This window comes from Oculina patagonica, chromosome 1 (assembly GCF_052425735.1).
Source record: "Oculina patagonica isolate OP01 chromosome 1, crgOcupat, whole genome shotgun sequence".
Taxonomy (NCBI): Eukaryota; Metazoa; Cnidaria; class Anthozoa; order Scleractinia; family Oculinidae; genus Oculina; species Oculina patagonica.
Genome location: NC_135758.1, coordinates 41,788,680 through 41,816,127, shown reverse-complemented (window position 1 = coordinate 41,816,127; position 27,448 = coordinate 41,788,680). Strand labels below are relative to the sequence as shown.

The window sequence follows — 27,448 nt, the reverse complement described above, 5'->3', positions numbered from 1 at the left end:
AAAAAGAAAATTGCAAAAGTTGATCAAAAACGTGTTGACTTCAGTTAAAGGGAAAAAGGAGACTTTTTGGACCCTGACGAAGACTAATTTAAAATATATCCAAAACGTTTATTTTTTTCTTTTAAATGTAATAGTTATTTTAATCATTATAGACAATTCTTAAGCTGTTTTGTTTGCAAAACTTACAGCACTGTAGTCGACATGATTATTTAGCAGTTGATCGTTTCACAATCGCGCTCACCACCAAGAAAAGATAATCGCAAGTTCGGCGATTGAAGTAAAAGGACAGCTGTAGATTTATCACAAACTGAAGGCCTTTATGGAAAGGTCAGTGTTCCAAGCTAATTAAAGAATACCACAGTTTTATGCACTGACATCTGCATGTAAACAGCCCGTCCTGTATTGCCTTTCAAACGATACTGTACTCCAACATTAGTTACCCTGTAGCAGAAGGGACAGTTAAACCTGATTTCTTGAGTTTCACGTTTACACTTGCGGCAGATCACACCCTCGCCGCTGGCGTCTGGAATGAAGAGACCGCCACAGTACCTGAGGATTCGCTGATCAGAATCCTCCCACTCACCCAAACATTTTACGTCGTGCTTTATATAACCACAGCAACATTTAAGAGAGATTGTATCAAAGGGCATGTTCAGTCCTGGATAGAGATATTAAGAATGACTGTCAGAAAATATCGAGCATTGAGCAGCAGAATTTTAAGATTTTTTTTATTTTTTAATGATGATCCGAACATTATATCTTTCTCATTTCACTACTGAACTAACAATTACCATCTTTCTTTTTTATTATTACTCTACTGTGCGCTATCGACATTGCTGATCCAAGCAGTATGTAATACGCGTGTCAAATATGAACCTAGTAAATGGCCTTGCCCGCCATGAGTGTCATGAGTCTCTCCGTGGCTCAGTGGATAGAGCGCTCACTCTGGGTGCGGAAGGTCGAGCATGGGTTCGATTTACTCAGCTTTTTCCTTGTCTCACACTCGTGACATGATAAACACTACATCTTTTTGATTTATGAAAATCAGTTTCCACGGTCAGACACATTTGAATTCCCCAGTTTCTGCCCAAATTTCTTCTGCTCTGCAACCTGTGAAGTCATCGTTTTTCGATTCCAGGCCCTGTCACCCCTCCACCCTTCCCTTGCTAAATTTCTCCCGACTAATATATAAATGGCTGTGATTTGTATTCCTTTCCCAAGGTTTAGCTAATGACAGCTTCGATGTTTATTATATAGCGCGTGACAGGTTCTTTCATTTTCTAATCAACAAAAAGATAGTGACTTGGTTTCTTAAAACACCATCGATTCAAGAAATTAAGATGTCGCGAAAATTTCATGTGCGGATAAGATAGGTTGACTAAACCTGCCGTTAAGACAGATTTGATGGCTAACTAAGACTGGCAGTTTTCATTGGAAGGATTATCGAGAGCTCCAAATGGCTCACTTGAACTGAAACTAATATATACTCCGTGAATGTAGATAAATAAAGAACATTTTTTATGATACTTTCTTCGCTCGTTTTTTGCCAAGCTCTCACTACAGTATTTTAATCTCGGCCTTCAAAAATATAAAACAAAATGTAACATTTCAAATATGTGAGCACAAAATGCTAGAAATGCTGATTTGTCATGGCCACAATATGACTTATATACTTTTTTATAACAAGCATGTAAAATGAAACAAGAGATCACTCGTGTTTTCTGGGTTTATTTGCATGATCAGAATATTGTACTTGCCAGTCGAAACATCTTCTGATACATCCTACATTATCACCAAAGTGGTCAGAGGAAATATTTGCAACACCGAAGCCTTATTCGTTTTCCTTTACTGTAGTGCATGCATGTCTGCTTTGTTTAGTAAACCCTCGTATTACCTGCAATCCCTCCAAATGAAAAACTTGACATGTCATTATCCTCTATTTAAAATGTCTCAGTCGATTCTCTTACCTTTTATTAATTGATAATTTTAGCTAGCACGCGATGGTGAGAATACTGTCACTACATGTAGGAAGGTTTAAGTCCACAGCACCTCAAACTTATTTCAGTTTCTTTTCTTTTGGCTTTCCTTCAACTCTTCTCCGAAAGCGAAATAATAAAACACCATAAGAGTCCTATTCGGGGCATCCAGGATTGCAAGACTGTTGCAAGGGGTCTATGAACAGGACACCCAAACCTCTAACAGCGTTGGCTTCTCGATGCAAGACTTCGTGACTGAATAGGAACAGGGATGGCGGAATTGTGAGAGCTCTCGCATCCCACCAATGTGGGCCGGCGTGAGAACATAAGATCTAGCAAACAGGGTTTTGCTAACAACAAAAGTGAAAGGAATGGAGGAAAACTCTGTAGGGACTCTGACAGGTCTAATTTCTACATCGCATAAGGCGAGGAAACCGCAGTAAATACTGAGACTTCTACACAGCAACTCTTTAATAATGCTAAGTAACCTCGTAGATACTTCACATCTAATAAAAGCGTCTAGGTTAGTTGTAGGTAATCAGGATATCAAAGAACAGTTTTCTCGTTACTTCTATATCATCTAAAGTAAATAAAGGTGCTTGCTAATGCAAAAGAATACAAAGAGCCGTTAAGGCTAACACTTGAAAACTAAGACAATCCGATTGGTTAACTCTTAATCGTCATGATAGTAGCAAAGCGTACATGTACATCTGGTTTGGTTCTGGAAAAAGATCACTTTGAACTAGCTTACAGCAGGTGATCTATTTAGTACTTTCTAACATTCTGACTGACAATATACCTGAAACATTTGTTCAAACATGTGCTCTATTAAAAGTACGTTGCAATTTGTCAATACCTATTTGTTTGCTTTTGAAATTATACGCTTGTACAGGGCATTTTTTCGACTATTAACAACCACTAAATTACAGTACTTAATATACTCTCTGTAAACTGAAATTGAAGAAGCAGAGACCGATACAACGTAGAATGAGAGAGTTAGTCTTGTACTATATTTCGGCTGGCCAAACCAGCCTTCTTCAGGTACAATGAAGTTTACATTGGCTATGTTTAAATTTATATGGTGATAATGATATCTTACGAAATATCGGAAATACGTAAAACTAAATACAGGAAATATGTAAACAGTGTACTAGTATAAAACAAAAAATTTAAAATATGCTAAGCTTAAAAAATGACAACATAATAATATAAGTAAACAAACTAATAGGTTTCTTCGCGTTTGTTAAGGCCATCGGGAACAAGTGTTCTGCCTTTTAAAATTAAAAAAGCTTCCCTGGCCTTACGGATTGAGTCTCGGTTGGAGAAGACTTTTTCGATGGGGATTAATTGTATGTCATTAGCAGTGTGGTTAGGCGAGGAAGTGAAATGTTGTGCGGCTGTAGTGGGTTTAGATTTACTGTTAGGGTTATCTATGGTACGGCGGTGTTCATTAAATCGGTTTTTTAAACGTCGTTTAGTTCTCTGTAAAACACGCACTTCTTTTGTCTTCTAGAAGGAACTTTTTGCGATTGCTACCCTTGATTTGCGCGCGCTTCACCGTAAAAGCAGAAAAAGCCCGTGTTTGGCAGCGGAGAGTTTGTTAGAAAATGTCTTCATACGACATTCAGTGTTCCAAGCTAGTTAGCTGAAAACACCACAGTTTTATGCACTGACATCTGCATGGTCACCGCCCGTCCGGTATTCGCTTTAACACGATACTCCACACCAATGATAGTTACTCTGTCGCAGAAAGAGCAGTGGAACTCGATTTCCCGCGCCTTCTTGTTACACTTACGGCACGTGACACCCTCGCCATTGGAGTCTAAAATAAAGAGCCCGCCACAATGCTTGAGGATTCGCTGACTGTAATTCTGCCACTCACCCAAGCACATTACGTCATGCTTGATGTAACCGCAGGGGCATTTCATAGATAGCGTTTTAAAAGGCATTTTCCTAGAGGAAAGAAATAAAAATCATTTAGACTGGCGACTGTGGAATAAAAAAACGTGATGCATGCTTATATTTTCCCAGTGTGCTTAAGGTGTTTGTCAAGATAACAGGCCACGGTCGATACAACTGCCTCCGATGCGGAAAAACTTAGAAATTCGGCCTGTGATCGCGAAGTTTCCTATTTTAATCAGCTTCTACGTAGGGTCTTGGAAATATTAGAAAACGAGACCAAATTTAGACGTTTGTTCCCCTCTGCGCTTCGGAGGAAGATTACAATTCTGAGCCATTTGTGAATGCGAGATTATGGTGGTCCCTACATGCACCTACAAAGCTACAAGTACCTTAAGGTTACTATTGTTAGCGGCTACTAATTTTAGCGACTTTAGCGAGTTGGGCAAAAATCACTAAATTAAGGGCTTGCTAAAATTTGTCTCGGTCAAATTCCCCCCCCCCTCCCCACCCAATGGAAAACAAAATTAAACATAGTCGACTTGAAAAATTATTTTTTAAATGGATGCTGGTAACACTGTTCTTTCTGGCAATGCAAATGTTCGTTCAATTTCAAGTGAGTTTGTTCTTTTACTGAACATTTATTTCCATCATAGTTAAATTTTCATTAAAAACTGGTTTACACTGTATCACTAATTTTTTAAAATTTTTAGAAAATCGCTAAATTAATAGTCGTTAAATCTTCCTCAGAAAAAATCGCTCAAATTAGTAGCCGCTAAAAATAGTAACCTTAAGGTAGTTTCCGGGTATGTCACACGAACTGATAGGAAACAAACATTTCAAATACGGCTTTTTACTTTTCAAGCCCTTTTTTGGGGTACATAAACGAAATAAAGTATACATTTTAATGATTTAGCGCTGTTTGTTAACACATTTTTGTCAATAGAAACAATAACAAGTAACTGTGTTGGTGAATAACTTTAAAAGCGTAAATTGACCTTGTCTTCTTGTAGACAAAATGGTCTCAAATGTCATGATTTACCATCTTAGGAAAGGGGGCTGTAATAGAGAGGGGAGGGCTTATCACAAAAATTGAACTTCCGGAGGGAGGCTTATTAGAGCTTTTATGTTAAGCGCAAAATCTTTAAAAACCCAACTAGCTGAAGGCAGACCAGTTGAAGCTGAAGGCAGACCAGTTGGATAAAGTCAAAAAGCGTCCCACGGTGTTGAATTTGGATTGCTCCCGAGAACAACTAGTGAAAGGGTGGTTTTTGTACGCGTAATTTCAGATTACAATTCCAGCGCCCTAAACCGCTCGGTCATACTGTTTGTGCTGTTTGGGTATAGTGCACACAGAAAAAAAGTAGAGGACAGTAAATTTCCGTTATTTCATTAAAAGTTCACTAAACTTTTTAATTTTTTAAAATGTTGTTTCGAACTCTATTATTATTAAACCATTGTCAGCTGGTTGTCCCAATGCTCAACACGACGGCCACCGCGTAACACAACACCGCTTACCCTTGCTTACTTCTGAGTGTCACGTACGTTCCACTGGTGACCCGTAGATAAATTATAAATTATTCACCTCGATTGTTCGTATCATGAATTTGGGCTGCTTTTTCCCCCAAAAGGGGTTTTATGCTCCCAAAAGCGTTCAGATAGATTCTAGCATTCTAAAGTCTTTTCCAGTATTATATATATTTTCAACAAGATGTTGCTTTTGTCGATTCCAACTCGAGGGTGAATTTGCGCCCTGGCGTAACTCGACTATTGTTGCAAGTCGTAAACACATATTACTTCTTTCGTAAGTCCCCACGTCATTTTTGTCCTTTTATTACCGTCTCATGAAAGCAACTCCCGCGACAAAAAAAAACTAAGTTTGGCTTCACACCTAAAGAGAAATTCAGCAATCTAAGTAAATAGGTCTTGAATGTTATGACGTCTCAAGATCTTCTTTTTTCTGTGGCTGGTTGAGTCTTAGACGCCGATTTTAAATAGGCATGTTTTGATGATTATTGTAACTGTATTCGCAACATTTACACTCTGATTTACATCATTACACTACATTAGCAATTCGCAAGTAGCCTCTGACAGTTCAATTCCTCAGTGATTCCGAATCTTTCTGCAACACCGAAAATTGAATCCTTGGTTTGTTTCTATAAATTTGACTCTTAATGGTTCACTGTTGGACTGAAACCTCATTTCTACCTGCAATCCAAAAACATCGATTGGTCTTACCTTTGTTATTGGTTTTATCAATAGCAAGAAAACGTGTACTTTGGGCTGAAGCTTCACAGTTGTTCCACAATACCTCTAACGTCTTTCAATTTCTCTTCTTCCGGCCCTTCTAAAGCGAAAGTGAAAATAAACTGACGGAAGTGTCCTCCAGGGTTATTCCAAATCGACTCAAGGCGGAAGTAGATTGGGTGTCCTGTGGTAGAATCCACAATCCCTTGCGCACCCGATTACCCGAGGGTGAGGGGTGGTTACAAAGCATTCCCAATCGAGTTGTGCATTTTACATGTCGTGGCGTGGAATAATTTTAGCGCTTTTGTAATGTCTTGTGACTTCGGTTATACGACAAGATAGCCTGACGGTGGATAAACTGGTGTCTTCAATATGAATTCCTGGATAAAGCTGGTGTTGTTGATCTTGTTCGTGTCGTTAAATCTTCAACAAGGTGTGTATGATTTGTTAGTGTCAAACAAATTTAACTGTATTAAACACGTCCTATCGTTTGCCCGTTTGAATTTTAAATAATTGGAACAAAACCAAGGAGCGACGTTGTAAAATAGTCGAATTTGTGTTAAATGGTTTTTCCAGTGATATTAAAAATTATTCGCCCCCAAATGAGGAGTATTCGTGCTTCTCCTTCAAGTCCTTCGATCGATTATTCGATTCTTCACGCGCATTTAAAATGAAATTAAACCTTGAGTTTTCTTGAGGAAATAAATTCGTACGTTGCATCAATGTCTATAAATTTTAAGTTTCTCTAGAGAAAATTGTCGACTATGTGAACTTTACGGGAAACTTGAAATTAATATATTTAAAATTTTTGTAGGTATTTCGTGTTTTTCTTTTACAGACAATCGACAAACTTACATGTTAGGTTATTTATCTCTGTCTGTTTACTTTGTCTTTGTCTTGCACTTTCATTGAAACTAAGCTTTATAGCAGCATGTTTTCTTTAAGATCCCATATCGCGTGATAATTGCTTTCATTTTATTTACTAGTTATACATTTTATCCCAAGGTTTTGATGTAAGAAATATAGCTGGGTCCAATGCTTGAACTACAGTATTTAAAGAACAATAAACATAAGTCATAATATTGCTTGCTAATTCCAATCCAAGGGATTCCTTGTATTCCTTTCTTACTTGCCTTAGCTTTAACATTGTACAAACATTTTATTTTTCCATTTCAAAATACCCTTATAATCATTGTAAATGGTATGTGCATTTGCCACATTTCCCATCTAAGGCCTGGTTCACACTAGCGAGATAACGACATAACGGCAAGGCCACGCAAATGCATTAAAACACCTCATGTTGATGTTTTATGTCACCAGTGGGAACGACATAACATAACAACATAGTTGGAACATAATGACATAGGCATAACAACATAAGGAAAGAACTGAATTTTCTTTATGTCATTATGTCGCTAGTGTGAACCAGGCTCAAGAGGAGCCTGGCTTTCCTTATGTATCCACTTTAAGAAATTAATCACGTGAAAAACAGTGTAGCATTCCTGAGGTAATAATAATATTTGGCTCTGCCTTGATCTACTCCAGCACGTATGCCTTTGATTTGTTATTACAGTCTCATATCTTGTGGAGGGGGACAGGGGTGGATGGGGGGTGGTGGAGGAATTAGAAGTAAAGGCAGTGGGAACTCCACAGCAGCTGAAAGGAGAGGGGGCAGGAAGTGGGATTCCCAAGATGGCACAAACAGGAAAAAAATGGAAAAAAAAAATGCAAAATTACTCAATATTTTACAAGAGCGAAAGCACCACCAGGGGTGAACCCCTGAGGAGGGTGTAGGAAACCAGGAGTTAAAGGGACAAGAGTGGGAAGCTCACTTCCTATGCCCCCCCCCCCCCCTTCCCCCCACTTCACTAATGTAGAAGGGTTAATCCATTTGGTGCCTATGAGTCCAGGGACATGCATGTATAGTTTAGAAGATTTTCATGAAAGTAATGTATTTCTTACTTGCTAATCTCTTTGTCCCATGCTCGAGTCATGTTGAATACTTCATCTTTATTATTTATTACCGAGCTTAAAAATTTACCATCTTTATTATTTACTACAAACTTGATGAATTCGACATTGCTGATCCGAGCAGTATGCAGGACGCGTGTCACTTATCAACCTAGTAAAATGGCCCAGCTCACAACGAGTCTCTCGTAGATCAGTTGGTCAGAGCGCCCAACCGGTATCTGGGAGGCCATGGGTTCGATTCCCGTCGGGGACTCAGAATTTTTCTTTGTCCCGTGCTCGTGTCATGTTGAATACTTCATCTTCATTAAATTGGTGATTATTTGGTGATTTTCTCCCTGTAACCAGTTGAGGGCTTGCAGCGAATGCTAACATGTTTAGAACAACCTTAAAGCAGCACATGTTAAAGGGACACTGTCACAGTGTACTGTACTAAAATTGGCCAATAGGTCTTCTCGTACATGAAATGCACCTAGTACATTTTGTACATCAAGATGGAGATATTAAGTAAGTTGTTGTTTAAGGAAGAAAGGAGCCAATAATTTTTAGGTGTTTTTCTAATCCACAAGGACAAAACTTGAAAAAATCATTCAGACTTTTTCAAGAGGAGATCTAAAAGTGATGGAATCACAATAATATCACTTGCTTATCCCTTCAGTACACTTACAAGTTGATTTTTTAACAAAATTGGACCACTATTCATAGTTTCCATATGACTTTAGGTTCTTGAGTTTTTGAAGTGACACTGTACTTGTGACCGTGTCCCTTTAAGGGAGATGTCCGCAGTAACTGGAGATGCCCATCTCTAGGGTTTTACTGTTGTATAACTTAAGGTGGCTCAACTGGATTTTTTAGGGGTAACACTGCTCAAGTTTGAGAATTAACTACGTCGCCATTAACAATGCTATCGAAACACGATCACCACAGTTGTATTAGATAAAGATGAAATTTTTTATGATCTGTGTTATATTGACATCGGAGTTGCCATAGCGACGAAATGACGTCATTTCGTTTTTTACTTTCGCTCATATTACTCGGCACCAGGAGATTTTTACGAAAATCGCTCAGAGGAGCTTGTACCACACATAGCTGCCTCGATGTTGGCAAAGTTTGAACAAATTCTGTGAGAGCGTTTTCGAAATATTTGGGGATGAAGTTTCCGGGGCAATAAAAACAGTCAAAAACATACTAACGAGAAAATGGGGTAATATCTAAAGAAAACGACGCGCCTGTGAATTGCAATTTCATCTTATAGTTGTTTGATTTCATTTAAAATCGTGTGTAAAACAGTGGTGGGGATTGCTTTGGTTGATTGCGAGAAAAAAGAATTTGATGAGCGTGCGTTCAGGTGCTCTTGTTGCCATTTTGTTTATATTTTAGTCTATGCCTTCAAAAGTGATAATAAACTAAAAACCGCTCGATGAATTTTTTTTTAAATTTGACAAACTCGAGGTTTGTCATCAATTGATAAAGCTTGCAAGTTTCAAGCTCATTGAAAACATTTAAGGCAGTAAAATTGGGCCTCCAATGTATTGATTTTTTCTCGCAGATTTCGTATTTACAAGCGAGTGTCCTCATTATTCACGGGTATTGTTTTAAGTTTCATATCCACGTGCACGACTTGAGCAAAAAATTCATTTGTATTAAATAGGACGCTCGACTGCTTTCCGAACAATTTTCCGAAACATGCTTACATTGCTTAAAAAATTGTAACAGCATTTGTCGAGCTATTGATGTCAAGGGCCTCTGTCCAGAAAACGAAAGCTATTATTTTGCAGATATTGTCATTGCTATTCTCACCCCAAGGCAGATTAGCATGCTTCGGAAAATGTTTCGGAAAGCAACGAGCGTCCTGTTTAATGCAAATGAATTTTTTTACTGGAGTGGTGCACGAAGATATGAAACTTGAAAACAATACCCGTGAATAATGAGGACACTCGCTTGTAAACATGAAATCTGCGAGAAAAAATCAGTACATTGGAGGCCCAATTTTACTGCCTTAAATGTTTTCAATGAGCTTGAAACTTGCAAGCTTTATCAATAGATGACAAACCTCGAGTTTGTCAAATTTTAAAAAAAAATTCATCGAGCGGTTTTTAATTTATTATCACTTTTGTAGGCATAGACCAATTAATAAACGAAAATGGCAACAAGAGCACCGGAACGCACGCTCATCAAATTCTTTTTTCTCGCAATCGACCAAAGCAATCCCCACCACTGTTTTACACACGATTTTAAACGAAATCAAACTACCATAAGATGAAATTGCAATTCACAGGCGCGTCGTTTTCTTTAGATATTACCCCATTTTTTCGTTAGTATGTTTTTGACTGTTTTTATTGCCCCGAAAACTTCATCCCCAAATATTTCGAAAACGCTCTCATAGAATTTGTTCAAACTTTGCCAACATCGAGGCAGCTATGTTTGGTACAAGCTCCTTTGAGCGATTTTCGTAAAAATCTCTTGGTGCCGAGTAATACGAGCGAAAGTAAAAGACGTAATGACGTTATTTCGTCGCTATGGCAACTCTGATGTCAATATAACACTGATCATAAAAAAATTTCATCTTTATCTAATACAACTGTGGTGATCGTTTTTCGATAGCATTGTTAATGGCGACGTAGTTAATTATCAAACTTGAGCGGTGTTACCCCTTGAAAATCCAGTTGAGCCACCTTAAACTAGCTTGTTTTCATGTGTTAAGTATGCTCATGCATAGGAGATCTGTCTTGGCCATTTGTAATAGTGTTTATAACCATTCTTATTGATTGCCTGTAATTTCAACTCTGAGAATTTGTTCATTCTTCAAGATAGTACTATTTAGTTGTTGAATTTCTTTAATTTTGTTACCTGTCTGCTTGGTAATGTACTGAATGCTGGTGAAGAGAAATAAGTGTTAAACAATCTTGTACACAGATGTTGCCTCAGCTGTTACGCCAAGTAACACCAGTACTACCAAGGTTTCAAGTACGGCCACACAAGCAGTAACTACTTCGGCAAATGGATCACTTACTTCAACTACTCCAACAACTTCAACAACAACTTCCAGTAATAGGAATGGCACTTATTCAGACAATGAGCGGACAAAACAAAATCCCAATCAGAATGGTATGCTGGAGAGATCATTATATGTGGTACGTTACAACCTAAAGTTGGCTACTTACAATCTTTATTATCAATGTTGTCTAACAGTATTATGCAGACTTATGCACCACATGCTGCTAAGAAGCCTAATGAAGTCTTAATCTGCAGACTTTAAGGTGGTCCACCAACCAAACCTATCTATTTACAAAATGGTTGCATTTTTGAGTTGTGCTTTTTGGCCGGAAATATTTCTCTGATTTCTTTGCATCCTGACGGGTGTAGTGATTTTGCTTTAAAATGAACATTGCCAAAACAACTCCAAATTTTGTGTGCAGGTTTGTTTACCTAAATTAAACGTACTGTATTTATTTTTGCTGGCTTTTGCTTCATTTCCAAGAAATAATGTGTGCAAAAAACTTGGTTTTTTCCATGCGGCGTCTTAACCAAATTTTTGTTTTAGTAGAAAAAAGATACTACTGAAGATGCCGACTGGATTAACCAGGTTTTTTGGCATACATTATTTCTTGAAAATGAAGCTTAAACCAGCAAAAATAAAAACAGACATAAACAAACCCACATGTAAAATTTAAAATTGTTATGTCCATTTGTAGGCGAAAATCACTTCCACCTTTTTTTGCCGAGCCCTTCAATTATTGTCAGATGTTTATGGGTTTGTAGTGGTTTACAAGGTTTGTGAAACTGGTCAGTACTAATAACTGGCATCCAACCATAAATTATGTCTACTTAAAAATAACAGCTCGCAAGGATGTTGAACTGCTGACTGCAACAACAACAACAAAAATTCCAACCCTGGCCTTACCTTAAGATCAGAATGTTCTTCACTGTAAAAAAAATATAAAAATATATAGACAGTGAATATGTTCTTCACTGTTGATGTCAACTTTTATTTCATTTTTGCAGGCTATTGGCATTAGTGCACTTGTTGCAATTTACTTTATAGTTCGGTGGATGAAAACAAAAGGCAGAAGAAAAGCCAAGAAGTAAGTCACAACAATTTATTTATTTATACAATGGGATGTCATTGGTCAAAATGAGTCATATTGGTACATGTATTTTGGGATTCCAGGCCTTTTTTTTATTAAAAAGCCCTGTTACACATGGAAACAATTGCAAGAGATTGAGGATTAATAAAGCCTCCCCCCCACCCCCCCCCCCTTCCTTCGTTCCCCAACAAACTACTGACCCTCACAATTCCATGATTATTCTCCAAACTTAGCTTTGTGGGAAGTAATTAATATTAATCTTTCATACTTCAATTAATTGGTAGCTTCTGGCTGTGTTTATAAGTAGTAGATAAAATATGAGCGGGAGATCTGTATGGGCGTTTACAATGGCGAGCCGATAGGCGAGCCATTGTAAACGGCCATACAGATCGGACGCGAATATTTTATTCTACTTGTGAAATGAAAACAATAAATTGAATGTAAAGTATTGTTATGCGAATCAGTACAGATCTGTATCAAAAGTTAATGAATACTAATTAGCTGAGCAGGAGTTTGTATCAAAGTTAATTCTATTGTTTGATTTGTATTGGGGTTTACAGTTGTGTACATGTGATCTGAATATGGTACTGGGATTGGTTTGCACCCGCATGAATATTTAATGAATTTTAAAATGTTTATTAAACCCAGTTGCACTATTCAACTAAAATATAAAACAACAAGTTTATTTGCATGCCGATTTATATAGATGGTATTGCATGTAAATATTATAAACGTAAAATACATAAATAGCAAGATAACAGAGTAAATTTTAATCTGAATAATGTATAATGATCATTGTCTTTTCTGAAAGGCTTGAAAAATAAAGTAGCCTAATTTCTCACAAACAAAAGGATCTATGTTATTGAAAAGAAATTATAATATTTTATCAGAATTATTTAAGGTACAGTCGAAGCTCTCGTAAGCGGACACCCTCTGGACGCGAAAAAAGTGTCTGCAACTGGAGCTGGCCGCTTACAAGAATGGTTCTCGTAAGCGGCCACTAGAGGTGTAGTGGATAGATGGCCGCTTACGGGAGCTTGCCCAGCTAACATAATGCTAATATGCGCATAAGTGGTGTTTCGAAATGTAACCTGATGTAGATGACGACAAAACAAACACTGAAATACGGTACTATGATTACTGTAAAATCATTGCGACGAACGGCGATGTAAAAATGATTAATAAAAATAAGATTCAAAGTTTGTTACTAGAATTTTCTTTGGGGTGTCCGCTTACGAGAGCTTAAAAACAAAGAAAAAGTCTATGTCGTAATCTCTGAAAGTGTCCGCGGCCGCTTACGGGAATGTCCGCTTACGAGAAAGTAAAATACAGAGTTTGTATGGGAGTAAAAACGGGGTTTCAAACAAGGCGGCCGTAAGTAGAGCTGTCTGCTTACGAGAGTGTCCGTTTAGGGAGCCTCAACTGTATTAATGTTGGGATTTTTTAAACTTACATCATCAAAGCTGACTCGTCCCCAGTTGTTCTTGTGTGAAATTTGCAATGCGCGAAGGGTGATGGAAAGGATGATGTTGGAAAGGACGAAGGATGATGGACACGAAGGATGATGAAGCATGATGATGGCTCTGCTTCCTCCTTCCCATGATTCCCTCCTAGACTCACCACAGACTTAAAAGATGACTGGGGATGAGTCAGTCATCAAAAAACGTTTTTCTGATACTTTGATGTAAAGTACACGAAAAGAGGAAGTGAGACTCGTTCTCTACCTCGTTACATAAACAAAATTTACATATTCTTAGATGTTCTAGAATGTTTTGGTATACAATACAATGCAAATGCAACAATTCAATACAATGTTTAATGTGGTCATTACACTTAGCTATGGTTTCAATACGTCCAGCAGATGTGACCAGCAAAATCTGCGGGAATGCACCAGCTAGTTTACAGGAAAGCCACAGAAAAAAAAAAAGAAAAAAATTCTTCAAACTTTAAAAATGGTATACAATGTCTACCAGTTTCAATTCTTAAATAACCCAATTTTAAGTTTCAGTAATTCTTTTATAATTATTAAATATTGTTATTTTTTTTTCTAGGTATGGTGTTATACATGGTACAGGAGAATTGGAGCTTCAGCCATTAGACAAACACATGGATGAAGACGAAGAAGACATGACATTGTTTGACGTTAAAGACGCTAAACGGCCAAGATAAAGTACAGTCAAAATAATGCTTCAGCTAAAGAGATGTAGAAAATTGCCAAAGAACTGTGCTAAAAGAGCATTTCACAAGTATATTAAACTGAGCGTAGTGTTCGAATCCGAATTGAGCCTGCAGTGACCAGGATTATTGAGTATATAATTTTAAGTTATTTTTTTCTGTTTTGAATTGTCACTTAAACTCGTAAGGTAAATGTGTATATTTTAATGTTGAGTAAGGTTAGTCTTAAACAGAAAAACTAAAAACTAAATTGTTACTAATTAGGTCTTTGAACAAATGAGGTTTTCACTAGTGTTTCACGTATTTACTCTTAAGCTCGCCATGTCTCTATGTCATTTATTTTGTAAATGTAAAATTAAGAAATGTAGTGTGGTGCCGCAGTGTTAAATTGCTTCAGTCCTACAGGGCTTTCAATAAGACCTGGCACCTGCTGGAGCTCCGGCAGCTATTCTGTGCTGAATTACCAGCTAAAATTAATATAAAGGGGAGGTGTTTTCAGCTTCTTATATTGCTTTCTGACAGCTGTGACACAGGGGCAGCACATACATTGTAAATCTTTTTGAAAGCCCTGGGCCACTCCAAGGAAATGGATACATGTATCAGCCAGCATGTGGATTGCCTTGAAGTATGCCACAGTGCACAGAGATGTGAATTTTATTTTTGAGTGGTAAAAACAACATTTTTACGAATGTGTGCAGCAAATGAGAAGAATATCATTTTGCACACGGGGAAATATAATTCATGTCTTCAGGCTGCTGTATAATTGTCCTTTTATCATAGGAACAAAAGATGAATTTATTCATCTGGGTGGAGAGAGGCACTGAACGAAAAATTGTCTTGCCTTGGTCATCACACCTCCCCAAATTAGCACGAGAAAAAGAAAAAAGAAAGGGTTCTGTAATGTCGACATTCAATTGTTTATTGACCACTGCAGGTGGTAGGAGGAAATAATACTCCTGGGGCTAAAGTTTCATTCACAGTAATGCATACAGTTTTCAACTCCATTTGACTTTAAAATCAACATAAAAACTACACAATAACAACCTTTATTCTTTTATTCACAGTAATGTACGCATACTTTGATATACTTTAATATTTAATAATAATAAAAAATAAATAGATAAGACGTAAAAGAACATTAACTTTGGCATTATGATTCTCCAGTCAGACATGATTTGCTGGTTCCACTTTTTCAGTAATTGTGGAAAAAAGCTGGTTAATAACTAGATTACACCCAAATGAAACTGGCATTTTCAATTTGTCTTATTTAGACTGGCCCGTGCGAGCATACGTAATTTGACTACTAATGTAATTACGTAGAAATTTCTTTGGCAGGATTGATACAACATCAGGGCCGTAGGAATAGGGAGGGCCGGGGGAGCCCGTGCCCCCCCCCCCCCCCCCCACTTTTTAGATGTAATCAGCTCGTAATAGTCGGGAACAGTATATTTAATTTAGAGTTAATTAGCATCCGAGGCGAAAATGTGTATTGTGAAGGCATTTTAAGTTCAAATGTGTGTTAAATTTCCTTCTGGGAGCCAGAAATGTCAGTAGGGTCCACACTTCTTGCTACTTTATGTATGTCAGACAGCAATAAATATTCAAAAAATGGCTTTTAAATGGCTTAAGTGTTTCATCAAACTACTTCTCTGAAAGCGTTCCAAAATGCACCAAATTGCACTAGAGCGTGTCTTAATTTGTAAAAATTTCCGGGGGAGAATGCCTCCGTATCCCCCTATAAGGGATGGGCCTGTGGCCTATCCGAATAAACCCCCTCTAAGTTCTAACCTTTGGGCCCCCTCGCTCCAAAATTCGTTCTTACGGGCCTGAACATATCCTTTTGATCTCAAAATCAAAACTCTTTTCCACCACAGGTCTACTACTACTGTATATTTAAAAAGATATATGTTATTGATGTAAGCTGTAATTATCTTAGTTCTCGGAGCATAGTATTTAAATAATAAAGAAGGCCATACGGAATTGCGTTGTTGACCTCCCTCGTTAATTGTGTTTTGTCCCCCTTTTATTAGACCCAAATAAACAAAGAGAGGTGATAGAAAAACTATAGAACTCCTACAAGAATACTACGATAACAAGTCCCTTGTTTCCCATTTGGGCCAAATTAAGCCTGCAAAGTCAGGTAACGTACATGTAAATTTAAATTTTTCTTTTTTAGTGTTGGAAAACCTCAACTATAGATTGACTATCCTCGTTAACAGCCCTCTTTAATTCTTACCTCTTTGATGCCCCGCAAACCGGCTTAAGGAAAATAAATTTTCGAGTTTTGAAAGCTAGATTTATTGACTCGACTACTCTTACCCTCGGGAACTTACCGAAGTAAACTTCGCCTCGCGAACTAAGAGGCTGCGAAACAAAACTGTAATATCCAACAATGCTTTGCCGTTTGTCACTACTTTTAACACAGATATAATTCAGACCCTCCAATTGTTGCTTATCGGAAGGACAAGTCTCTCTAAAAAGACTGTTGTTCAGCAAAAAGTCCTTGACGCATTTAACAACATTTTGGAGTTATATACGGATCTGTACGGTAAGGGTCGAGTGACAATAGTACAAAACGCAAACTGAGAACCTAGCTACCTTGACTTTCTTGAACAGTGTTTTTTGCTCGGCCGTTATAACAAACGCATTTTTTCCGACAACTTGAGATGTCTTTAATATATGGGCTATGAATACAATTTATTTAATTGCCGTGGGATAGGACATGGTTTAAAGTGTGTTAACACACAAACACTGAAACCGTTCAACTTCCCATGCTTCAGAATAAAAATATATGGGCTATGAATACAATTTATTTAATTGCCGTGGGATAGGACATGGTTTAAAGTGTGTTAACACACAAACACTAAAACCGTTCAACTTCCCATGCTTCAGAATAAAAATAAGCAGGCCGGGCTCCTCTTCACATCTATTAAAGTTGTCGTTTTATCCTTGATTAGAGTGTTATTTTGGGGTTTGGGCCTTGAAAGAGGTTTGAATTGTTGATTTTACAACTTAACATGAGCTAACATGGAGTCGGGGTTCAAGAACCTTAGAGGCACACAACCATCCTAAATTTACGGAAGTACCCCACCCCCAACCTCGCCGGGGAATGGAGTATCTGTGCATGATGTTCTAGCTTTTCGATTGCTCTTCAAAAGGGTTGTATACATCTTCAAAGAAAGCTGAACCCGTGGAAATGTTCATAATTACATGTTTCAGTGTGATCACGGTTTCATAATTCTGTATTTATTACAAAGCTCAAATTATCTGTCAAATATTTGCGCGTGATTTTTTGCAACAAGCAGTTGACAGGAAAAACATTTGTGGTCGTCCCGTTTTTGAATAGTCATATCACTTCCTTTTCATCTCTCTGTGGAAATCTGATTAAAATGGAGTAAGTTTATCCTCTCAATTCAAATACTTTTACATTAGAACCCCGGTAACTCGAACTCGGATAACTCGAACTAAGTCCCATTTCCCGTGGATTTGACCACACACTGATTTTAGTTATTTTAACACGGTTAACTCGAATTCGGATAACTCGAACTCCTCAGCTATAAACTCGAACTAAGCTCCAATTTTCTTGGAATTGACCACACTCTTCAGTCATTTTCACTCGGTTTACTCAAGTTCCCCGCTAATTTGAACTAATTTTCGTTTCCCATGATCAAAAGTTATCCCGTTTAACTCGAATTCTGGTTCTTGTAACTCGCCAAGGATGCCCATAGGAATATCCCGTTTAGCTCTTCTTGTCGTGTAATCGGATTTAAACACTTAAAGCAACACTGCGGCAATTTGATTTTATTTAGTGTAACGAACAGATTACGTGTTTTGACAGACATATCCTGATCTTATTATAAGAATGCATAATTGCGTTACAGTTACTGTTGAGATGAATTTAAGGTTATTTCCCTGAAATGAACTGAACATAGATTTTCATTCTATTTCACTTTTCTATTAGTTCTTTAACTCAAGGGAAGTTATATTTTGAAATAAAAAGGGGGGTCACTGTATTCGTTTAGGAGCTGGAAGACTTTGTTTAAGGCTAGTTTGATACTAGCCAACTTAACGAAATCGATACATCTAATACTCTCAACCTCAGGGGGGTAGATTGTTCAGTCCACAGTGAAACTGCTCTATACAGGAAACTGCGTTGGCCTGTAGATGAGTAGCGCATTGGAATCTGCAGCATATTTCCGTTTCTAGTGTTGCAAGTGTGTATTTCTGATCTTTTTATTAACCTCTCGCTCAATATTTCCTTTGCGAGAACTAAGGGCAAAGTGCACGTTTTCGGTGATAATTTGTTTTTCAAACATAGAAATTTATCTGTATTCATTTTATAGAAATAATTTTATTACTGCACTCAAAGTATGAAAAAAATGAAAAATCACCGTACTCGTTTATGAGAAAACGACAATTACCCGGTAGAAAAAGCCGCCATTTTGTTTACGTATGTTACCGGGGTTGAGGCCCCATTAGGGGTTTTAGGGATACGGGATATTTGGGGAAAAAATTATAGGGATACGGAATATTAAGAAAAGAGATTGTGGGATATCGAACTTCAAAGTTTTTCAGGAATGAGTGGGATACGGGATATTTAGGCCAAAAATAAATGGGATACGGGATACTCAGACCCCCCACCCCCCAATGGGGCCTCGGGGTTCCATTGTTTTACCAGTAGTAAATTATAACAAAAGGTACACAATGTGTACGTGTAGCTAATGGCTACGTGTTCAATTAGACGAGAAATAACACTGTTCAGTACTGTCGTCGTTTATACTGTATCGAAAATGGTGATAAAAATATGTGAAAATTGTGTTAAAATTTATACCTACTACAAAAAAAAAAAAACGTTTGGATGCAAAGGACCACGCAACGAAGAATAAAACTACTTAGCTTGTCTGTTACCGGATCTCTTACTTAACACCGTAAGCATCCTAAATTAATTGTCGGTTGTGATCCAATTGTGATACCTGGCCATGAGCCATGCATGTGATACTTGTGTGATACAACTCTTGAGACAATTTAAAAGCGGGCCATCGCATGAGGTTTCACATTCGCCACTAACAGTGGAAGGGAAAATAGGAGACGAACACGACAAGATGTTTTGCTTGGTGCGCTTGTTGTGTTTTATCCTACTTTGCATCCTTGTTGATTCAAAGCAACAAAGTCAGGTAATGTAAACGTAAATTTTTCTTTTTTAGTGTTGAAAGACCTCAACTATAGGTTGACCGCCCTCGTTAACAGCCTCCTTTTTTACTTCTTCTTTGATGCCCCGCAAACCGGCTAAAAGAAAATTAATTTTCGACTTACGCAAGCTAAATTATTGACTCGACTGCTGTAACCATCGGGAGCTCGCCGAGGTAAAGTTCGCTTTGTGAACTGAGGCGCTTCGAAACAAAATTGTAATATGCAACAATGCTTTGCCGTTTGTTACTACTTTTAACCCGGCTACTCCGAATCTTTTTCTCATGAAAAACTCCCACATATATTCTAACCCTCCAATTGTCGCTTAGTAGATGGAAAAGTCTCTAAAAGAGGTCAGAGCGAAAATTCCTTCACGCATTTAACAACATTTTGGAATTATATACGGTAAGGGTCGAGTGACAATAGAACAAAACGCAAACCTAGCTGCGTATACGCTGACTTTCTCAAACAGTGTTCTTGCTCGGCCGTTATATTAACAAACGTATTTTTTCCGACAACTTGAGATGTCATTAATAGTAGTCTCAAATGGAGTGCGGGTAAATTGTTCGAGTGAGGGTGGAACCCCCATATCTGGGCTATATATTAAGTTATTTTGCCGTGGGATAGGGTATGGGTTATATGATTCTCACTGCTAAAAAAGGGTATCCTTGTGTTATCCTAAGATAGGGCTCCTTTAAATCGTATTAGTTAAAACTAAAGCGCGCAAACTCCCTGCTTAACGAAAAAGATAGTAAGTTAAAACTGAACTAATCGTCTAACTTTACATGCTTCAGAAAAGAAATAAGCATTGCCTCCTCTTAACACAATTCTTAGTTGCCGTTTTTTTTTCTTGAATAGAGTGTTATTTTGGGTATTGCGCCTTAAAAGGAGTTTGAATGTAGTCGGGTTAAAGAACCTTAGTGGCAGATAACTACCCTAAATCTACGGAAGTACCCCCCCCCCCCCCCCCTACCCACTCTTGCCGGGGAATAGAGTATCGATGTTGTAGCTTTTCGATCGCTGTAAAATAGGGTTGAATACATCCTCAAAGAAAGCTGAACGCATAGAAATGTTTTTGATTACATGTTCCAGTGTTATTACGGTTTCGTTTTGACTGCACACAAAAAAGGAGAAAAAATGGATAAGTCACCGTACTCGTTTACGAGAATATGAGAAGTTTTCTCTCTGGCGACCAAAGCCGCCTAGAAAATAGCCGCCATTTTGTTTATGTGAGTGTGGTGGACCAAGTGAAAATGTTCACACGAATTTTTTTCAAAAGTTGTGTTTTGATTTACAAGAACTTAAATTTTTAAATTGTCACGTGAACAAATGAAGACAGGCGCTAAGCAGGCTGTTCCGGTCTTAATAGGGTTCGATTCCCGGACCCGGCGTCATATGTGGGTTGAGTTTATTGTTGTCCTTGCTTCAAAAGTTTTTTTCCCGGGTTTTCTGGTTTTCCAAGCTCCTCAAAAACAAACACTTTTACATAAAAGTAATTTACTAACGTTGACTTTTGCAAACAGTCTTCTTGTTCGTCGTGACATTTACAAACGTCTTTCTCCCGACAACTTGAAATGTCTTTAATGGCGGTATCAAATTAAATGGGCGATATATATAATTATGTAAAGCTTTTGAATGCAGCGAACCACACAACGCAGAGTAAAACCCAGAACTTCTTGTTGCGGGATCTCTTTTTGTAGAAATGCTCGTACCAGACGTCATTCAGTAGCGTGTAGGAAAACCAAATAAAATGCAAGGCTAGCACTACGACAAAGGACACTTTTAACTAGTACAACTAGTCTTCTTCAGGGCCAGTGTACCAATGGGCAATGGAAGAAATAACGGTTTTAAAATTTAAAGTAACAACGTAAAAAAACAGTGGTAAATCATCTAATCTAACTTACATGATTGAATGCAAACGTTGCCGTAAGCAATATATTGGAGAAACTAAACGCCCGTTCCGTGAACATAGACAAGCTACAAATTATCCTAACCATTCAATTGCCTCAGGAGCTGTTCTCAGTCATTTCAACTCACCAGATCACTCGCTAGTACGTCCTTGTAGATATACATCTTTTAATATTCCCCTTGTATTACAGCCATCTAAAAACACAGCCCGCCGGAAAGCTAGAGAAGCTTACTTTACAGATAATGGGAGAACTCTTCGTCCTGACGGTTTGGACGAACGTAACAAACACTGACTGAGTTTCTTTGGACTTTCCTCTCGCCATCTTTATAATACACTTTTTATTGCATCCTTTCTTCTTCCGCGGCTTATCGTTCTTTAAATAATGTAGAGATTTTAGAACCTTAGTGGCACACAACTATCCTAAGTTTACGGGAGTACCCCACCTCCTCTGCGGGGGATGAAGTATCGACGTTTTGGCTTTTCCATCGGAGAAATAAGTTTATGCATCCTCAAAGAAAACAAAACGCATGAAAACACCTTGGTTTCATTTGATATATTAATTCTTAATTTACTTCTTACACTAATACTAAGTTCAAATCATCTGACAAAATATTTGCGCCTATTTTTGCACCAAGCACCAGATAGGAATTTACAGCGGCCTGCAAGGTCAATCACATCTCGGATCTCGTGTTCGTCGCCTGTTTGAATAATCATATATCCTCTCAATTAGCATTATTCCCGGTATTTAATTATACACGGATCCTTGCTGACGTCATTGCTTGCATCTTGAAAATTGAAATTTATTGGATAAAAAAAGATTATAACTAGAAAAGGAAAAAACATTTAGTTGACATGCAAAGTTTGAAAGAAAAAAAAAGTGCAACCGGTTTCAAATGATTCCACCAATTATATCAACATATACAGACATTTGTATTGCTGGGTGGCAACTCTCGCCACCCAGCAATACAAACGTCTGTAAATTTGACATTTTTCAAAAAGGAATAGCTCCTTCAATTTTCAACATTCTCCTCTTAACTATTTTTACTAATTGCGCCAGCCTTTTTCAATTTTTCGTATTTCATTTGCCATGCTAACTATAACATTTTCGATAATTTTTGGTGTAGACCAAAGGCTGCCGCAATAAACAAGGACTTTAGCAATGTGTACATGTGGCTAGCCTCAAGCCATGGATTTCCCAAAATTTCACCAAAAAGTTAAGGGGTGGTCTACTTTCTGAAGCTTTACCCATGACAATGTAAAGAATACGTTTGCAAATTTTGCCAAATTTTTTACGTAGCAGACTTAAGCAAATTAGGTCACGCGACTTGCCAAAGTTATTTTTAGCTTCAAATTCTTTTTAAGAAAATGGCACCACTTTTTACTGATTATTTTTCTTCTCTTTATGAGCTCAAGGTACTTCACTCAGTATTCAGTATTTGTTTCATATACACGGCCCCACAAGCTTCTAGCTTTAAACACAAACCGTGTATAAATAAAGTTGCTTTACTTTTTTTTTTTACCTTTTTTTCACTTCTGTGCGCGGATCTTGTGACAAAATTTTTAATTACGGTATGAAATAAGAAAGGACGTATTTCTAGAGGACTGGGCACTAGTACATAAGTTTACTTTTGGCATGATATGAATAAGGACTTTAACAAAGTCCAGGTGCAGCTCTTTTGTTGCTATCATGTGGCGAAAATTTGTTTGGGAAATTGAAAGCAGAAACCTTTGGACCCTGGATATTCCTGAATGCTCCGGAAACCGGAAAGGGTTTAAATCTTAATAAGTAAACCCCACAGGCCACTGGTGAATGTTGAATGTTACCTATGATACCTTTGCGTGACGTGAACCACAGGCAGCCCGAGCGATTGCTTCGTTAATAATTTGCAACGATCGTTGTCGGTTTGACTCAAACGATCGAAAAAATGCTCCATAAATCGCTGAATTTGAGATCGTTTGTTCCTAAATTACAATAAAATGTAAGCCAGATAAATAAAAATCACTTACCTATTGTTGATTGTGTGTTATTGCCCCCGCAGGGTTTTGGCCCAGAGGCCAAAACCCGAGGAGGCATCATTGTAATCCGCGTGAATATAGAGTATATATATAGTATATACCAGGAAAATTCTCGATTTGACCAAAGTGAGCGCGCAAATGGTATCGGGAGTTGTGCAATGCCGACAAGGTTGAAAGCCCGCAAGTGGGTATCGGGAGGTGTGATAAAATTGCCTTTACGGTGATTGGTCAATGATGACGCAAGTAAACGATGAGATTTACAAGAAATTTAAAAAAAAAGATCTCGAGATAATTGTTTAAGACTCGCGGCAGGCGAAACCGGAAACCAGAAGCGAGCGACTTTTAGAAAGTCAAGCGTTTTCATTGTCAAAGGTGAGAAATTCTTTCGGTATCCTTTCCTTTTAAAAAGTTGATCGTTGTCATGAAGCGTGATTTACGATAAGAAAGCCTTTGTCCAATACCACGATTTACCAGGCACAAACTACTTGAATGGAGAAAACTTCAAAAGTCTTGATCGGTCCACTTCCGGACGAAATTTTAATTTTACAAGATGATATGCGGCATCAAGAAAAGAAATTCAAAAGAGATCTCGAGATGCATTGTGATTATTTAAAACTCGCGGCAGGCGTTTGCTTTGACAGAGGTAAGAAATTCTTTCGACATCCTTTTCTTTCTAAAGATTGATCATTCTCATGTCATTCTTCATGCTCCGGCTCTCAGCCCATATATTTATAAAACAATTGGGCCGGCTCAAATGGTAATTTTAAAACGTTTTGCTGTTTCTAAAGTTTATCCTCGCTGAGATCAAGACTTTACCACAGTAAAGTGAGTTTGATTCGAGCCCGCAAGGCGGCCCATTCAAAGCGACGAAGTCGCGAAAACGAGCCACGCAAGTCACGATAGGTCGACCGTCCCGGCGTGTTAAATTAATAAAGACGACGGACTTTTTCTAAAGTCTAGCTTGAGTCTACCTGAGATCCCCCACCACAGCAAAACATGACAAAATGATGTCAAGATGTGTTGCGTTCTTGTAATTAAATGATTTACCGTATCATAATTAATAATCATCCAAAATAGAAAATTAATTTCCAATCAAATGTCTGAATTGTAGAAAAGGCTGAACAGCAAAGAAAAACCGATAAACATCGTCGAAACTTCGGGGGCAACCTAGTGTCAGCTATTTCTAGTTGAGAGATTTGGTGTGGTTTTGAGACGATTAATTCCTCACTTGCCGCTGACGCCCCCTACTAATACCAGAGAAAAAGACAAGGGATGCAGCGGCAAGTGAGGAATTAATCGTCCCAACACCCCACCAAATGTCATAATAACACACAATCAACCTTAGGTAAGTGATCTTTATTTATCTGGCTTACAGTTTATTGTAATTTAGGAACAAAAGATCTCAAATTCAGCGATTTATGGAGCATTTTTTCGATCGTTTGAGTCAAACCGACAACGATCGTTGCAAATTATTAACGAAGCAATCGCTTGGGCTGCCTGTGCACGAACTGACCCTTTCCCTGCTCCAGAAACTATTTCAGTTTACGGTGTGTTAATTTTTAGCACCTTATTTTCTAACAGTTTGTGAAGAACAGAAGTCCTGAAAAGTTTCAGGACCTTCCCACAAAAGGAGCAGTCGCCGTCAAATCCTTTTCAATTGGTGATGATCTGTTTCTGGTGTTCGCCAATCACTATGGGGACAAAGAAAGAAACAAAGCCGAGTCTGTTGTTTACAAAATGGAAAACGGGCGTTTTGTTCAAAACCAAACTCTCCCTACCCATGGCGCTTCTGGTATTGAACACTTCGTAATAGACAAAGTGCACTACATGGCCATTGCAAACCTCTATGATGGCGGCTATAAACAGAACTCTGTCATCTACAAATGGAGCGGAGACCAGTTTGAAGAGTTCCAGCTAATTTCAACGAATGGTGCTACGGGCTTCAAGTTTTTTACCATTGAGGGAAAACATTACTTGGCCGTTTCAGAGTCCAAAAACGACAGTACTTATTTAATCAACTCATCTGTTTACAAGTGGAAGAATGGAAGGTTCGTGAAATACCAGAACATTCCTACCGACGGTGCCAGGGCTTGTGATTCAATCGTGATCGCCAACGAGACTTTCCTTGTCTATGTAAACAATCATTACCACCCTCAGAAGAAATGCGTCGAGTCAAACGTTTACAAATGGTCCGGAAGTCATTTCTTAAAGTTCCAAACGATGCAGTCCCGAAGGGCATTCAGAGCAAAATTCTTTCGTGTTCGTGGTCACGTCTTTCTCGCTTTTGCCGACCCAACACTCCCCAGACCAGGGAAAAACAACTATAACATCAAATCGCCTATCTATAAGTGGGATGGTGCAAAGTTTACTTTATTTCAAGAGATTCCTACCTATGGTGCACTGGATATGTGCCCGTTTGAAGTGAATGGTGAAATATTCCTCGCTATTGCCAACTATTATGGATATGCTGCTGGATACTCGGTTCGTTCAGTTGTGTACAAGGCGTCAGGAGCACAGTTTACCCTTTACCAAGATGTTCCTACCTTTGCCGGAAGTCAAGGAGTAGACGCCTTTGTTGACAAAGGCCAAACGTACCTTGCGTTTGCTAAACACTCCAGACAGCCCAGCTATCACAACATCGATAGCTCTGTTTACAAATTTGTATAGAAGTAAAAAATCGCAGTGGTGTTGAAAAATGCAGCCTTTAGAAATGCTAAGCATTCACAAGAATTTTGTTGAGAATGGGTTTAGGCCTCAGTCTAGGGCATAACTGATCATAATTGTGTCGTAGATTTTAAAGTAGCCGCTCAAGAAAACTTTGTGGTAGAAACTCAAACGTAATTGAACTTTTTGTTTTCAGTAATGAATCTTTGAATAAATGATAAAAATATATGTATCACTTCTAATAGCTTAGCTTTTAGGGTTTAATTTCAGACAAAGTAAACCACATATCACTGTGTAATTAAGAACTGCAGGTTTTGAGAACTTGTGATCGTTTTTGTCTTTAAACTGATTTATAACTACAACTTTGTTACAGCTGCAGTTACAGGAAGTGCTTTCTCTAACATCAATATAAAGAAATAAAGCTTTGAGAAAACTTACTGGAATGATCATGATCACCAAATATATGGAATTATTGCCTATGGCATGCGCACCTGTCCAAATTTGACGTTAAACCCGCCTTAACAGCATGCATGCAAATTTCTTTGACATCTTAATCTTTTGGCACATTGACTGCAACTGCAAAATAGTTAAGCAATAGAGGACTTTTTTCCGTGTTTACATAGCCTCATCTAAACACTCGGGTGGTTGGGAGAATTCTCGACAGTTATGCAAACCCGAGACTGCGTCTCGAGGTTTGCATAACTGTCTCGAATTCTCCCAACCCCCCTCGTGTTTAGATGAGGCTATGTAAACACGGAAAAAAGTCCTCTATTGCTTTTATAAAATATTTTTCTCAAAAATAATTCGAAAAATGAGGGGATTTGGTTTATTTATTTCTTGATTGAAATAGATTTTCTCAAAACGCGCATTTGACAACACATGAACCAATCAAAATTCGTGTTATAAAAGTTCAAGTAAAATTAGGAATCATAGCACAAGCAGCGGATCTAGCGAGGTCGGTAGCAATGGTATGCATTTATTGTACGGTAAATTGTTCAGTTAGCGATCTTAACGGGTCCAGTTTCTTCTACTGTCGTTTCCTCCGTCTTTGTAGTGTGCTCCAAGCGTAGAATAAACCTCAAATTCTGCTTTGGTTCTCTGACAAATATTTCCATTCTTTCGTCTTCCCCAAGCCCATTTTGAATGGAAAAAGTTCACGACTATTATGGCCAATGTAACAGTAGAATTTTTACGCTAAGGAAGTCTCAGAGAAAATATATTTTAAGCGTCATTTTAATTGCATTTTAAGCAGATTTCCTGGTAAAAACACGGCAACCGATCGGCCGTGCAAAGTTTAAGTTTGTAGCTTATAGTTTCGT

General features: G+C 38.0%; 2 protein-coding genes and 1 long non-coding RNA gene across 4 annotated transcripts; 2 read left to right on the top strand and 1 right to left on the bottom strand.

Annotated features, from left to right (window-relative positions):
- Positions 1-132: 132 nt before the first annotated feature.
- Positions 133-6,265, bottom strand: LOC144631635 (uncharacterized). 2 transcript variants are annotated; one of them, XR_013566785.1, is made up of 4 exons: positions 6,114-6,265; positions 3,468-3,929; positions 1,968-2,927; positions 133-658 (listed from the first exon to the last, which is right to left on the bottom strand). It is a non-coding gene; the product is annotated as an uncharacterized LOC144631635 (long non-coding RNA). The 2 variants fall into 2 exon arrangements; XR_013566784.1 differs by having other exon boundaries at positions 1,968-3,929.
- A 116-nt stretch (positions 6,266-6,381) lies between these two features.
- Positions 6,382-15,217, top strand: LOC144631596 (uncharacterized). Its single transcript, XM_078490071.1, has 4 exons — positions 6,382-6,555; positions 11,007-11,224; positions 12,096-12,175; positions 14,230-15,217. The coding sequence occupies exons 1-4, from the start codon at positions 6,495-6,497 to the stop codon at positions 14,345-14,347; spliced, it is 477 nt and encodes a 158-aa protein (XP_078346197.1). The 5' UTR covers positions 6,382-6,494; the 3' UTR covers positions 14,348-15,217.
- A 4,032-nt stretch (positions 15,218-19,249) lies between these two features.
- On the top strand, positions 19,250-26,566 carry LOC144650719 (thrombospondin-type laminin G domain and EAR repeat-containing protein-like). The gene is made up of 2 exons (XM_078510460.1): positions 19,250-19,527; positions 25,047-26,566. The coding sequence occupies exons 1-2, from the start codon at positions 19,333-19,335 to the stop codon at positions 26,130-26,132; spliced, it is 1,281 nt and encodes a 426-aa protein (XP_078366586.1). The 5' UTR covers positions 19,250-19,332; the 3' UTR covers positions 26,133-26,566.
- The last annotated feature ends 882 nt before the right edge of the window (positions 26,567-27,448 follow it).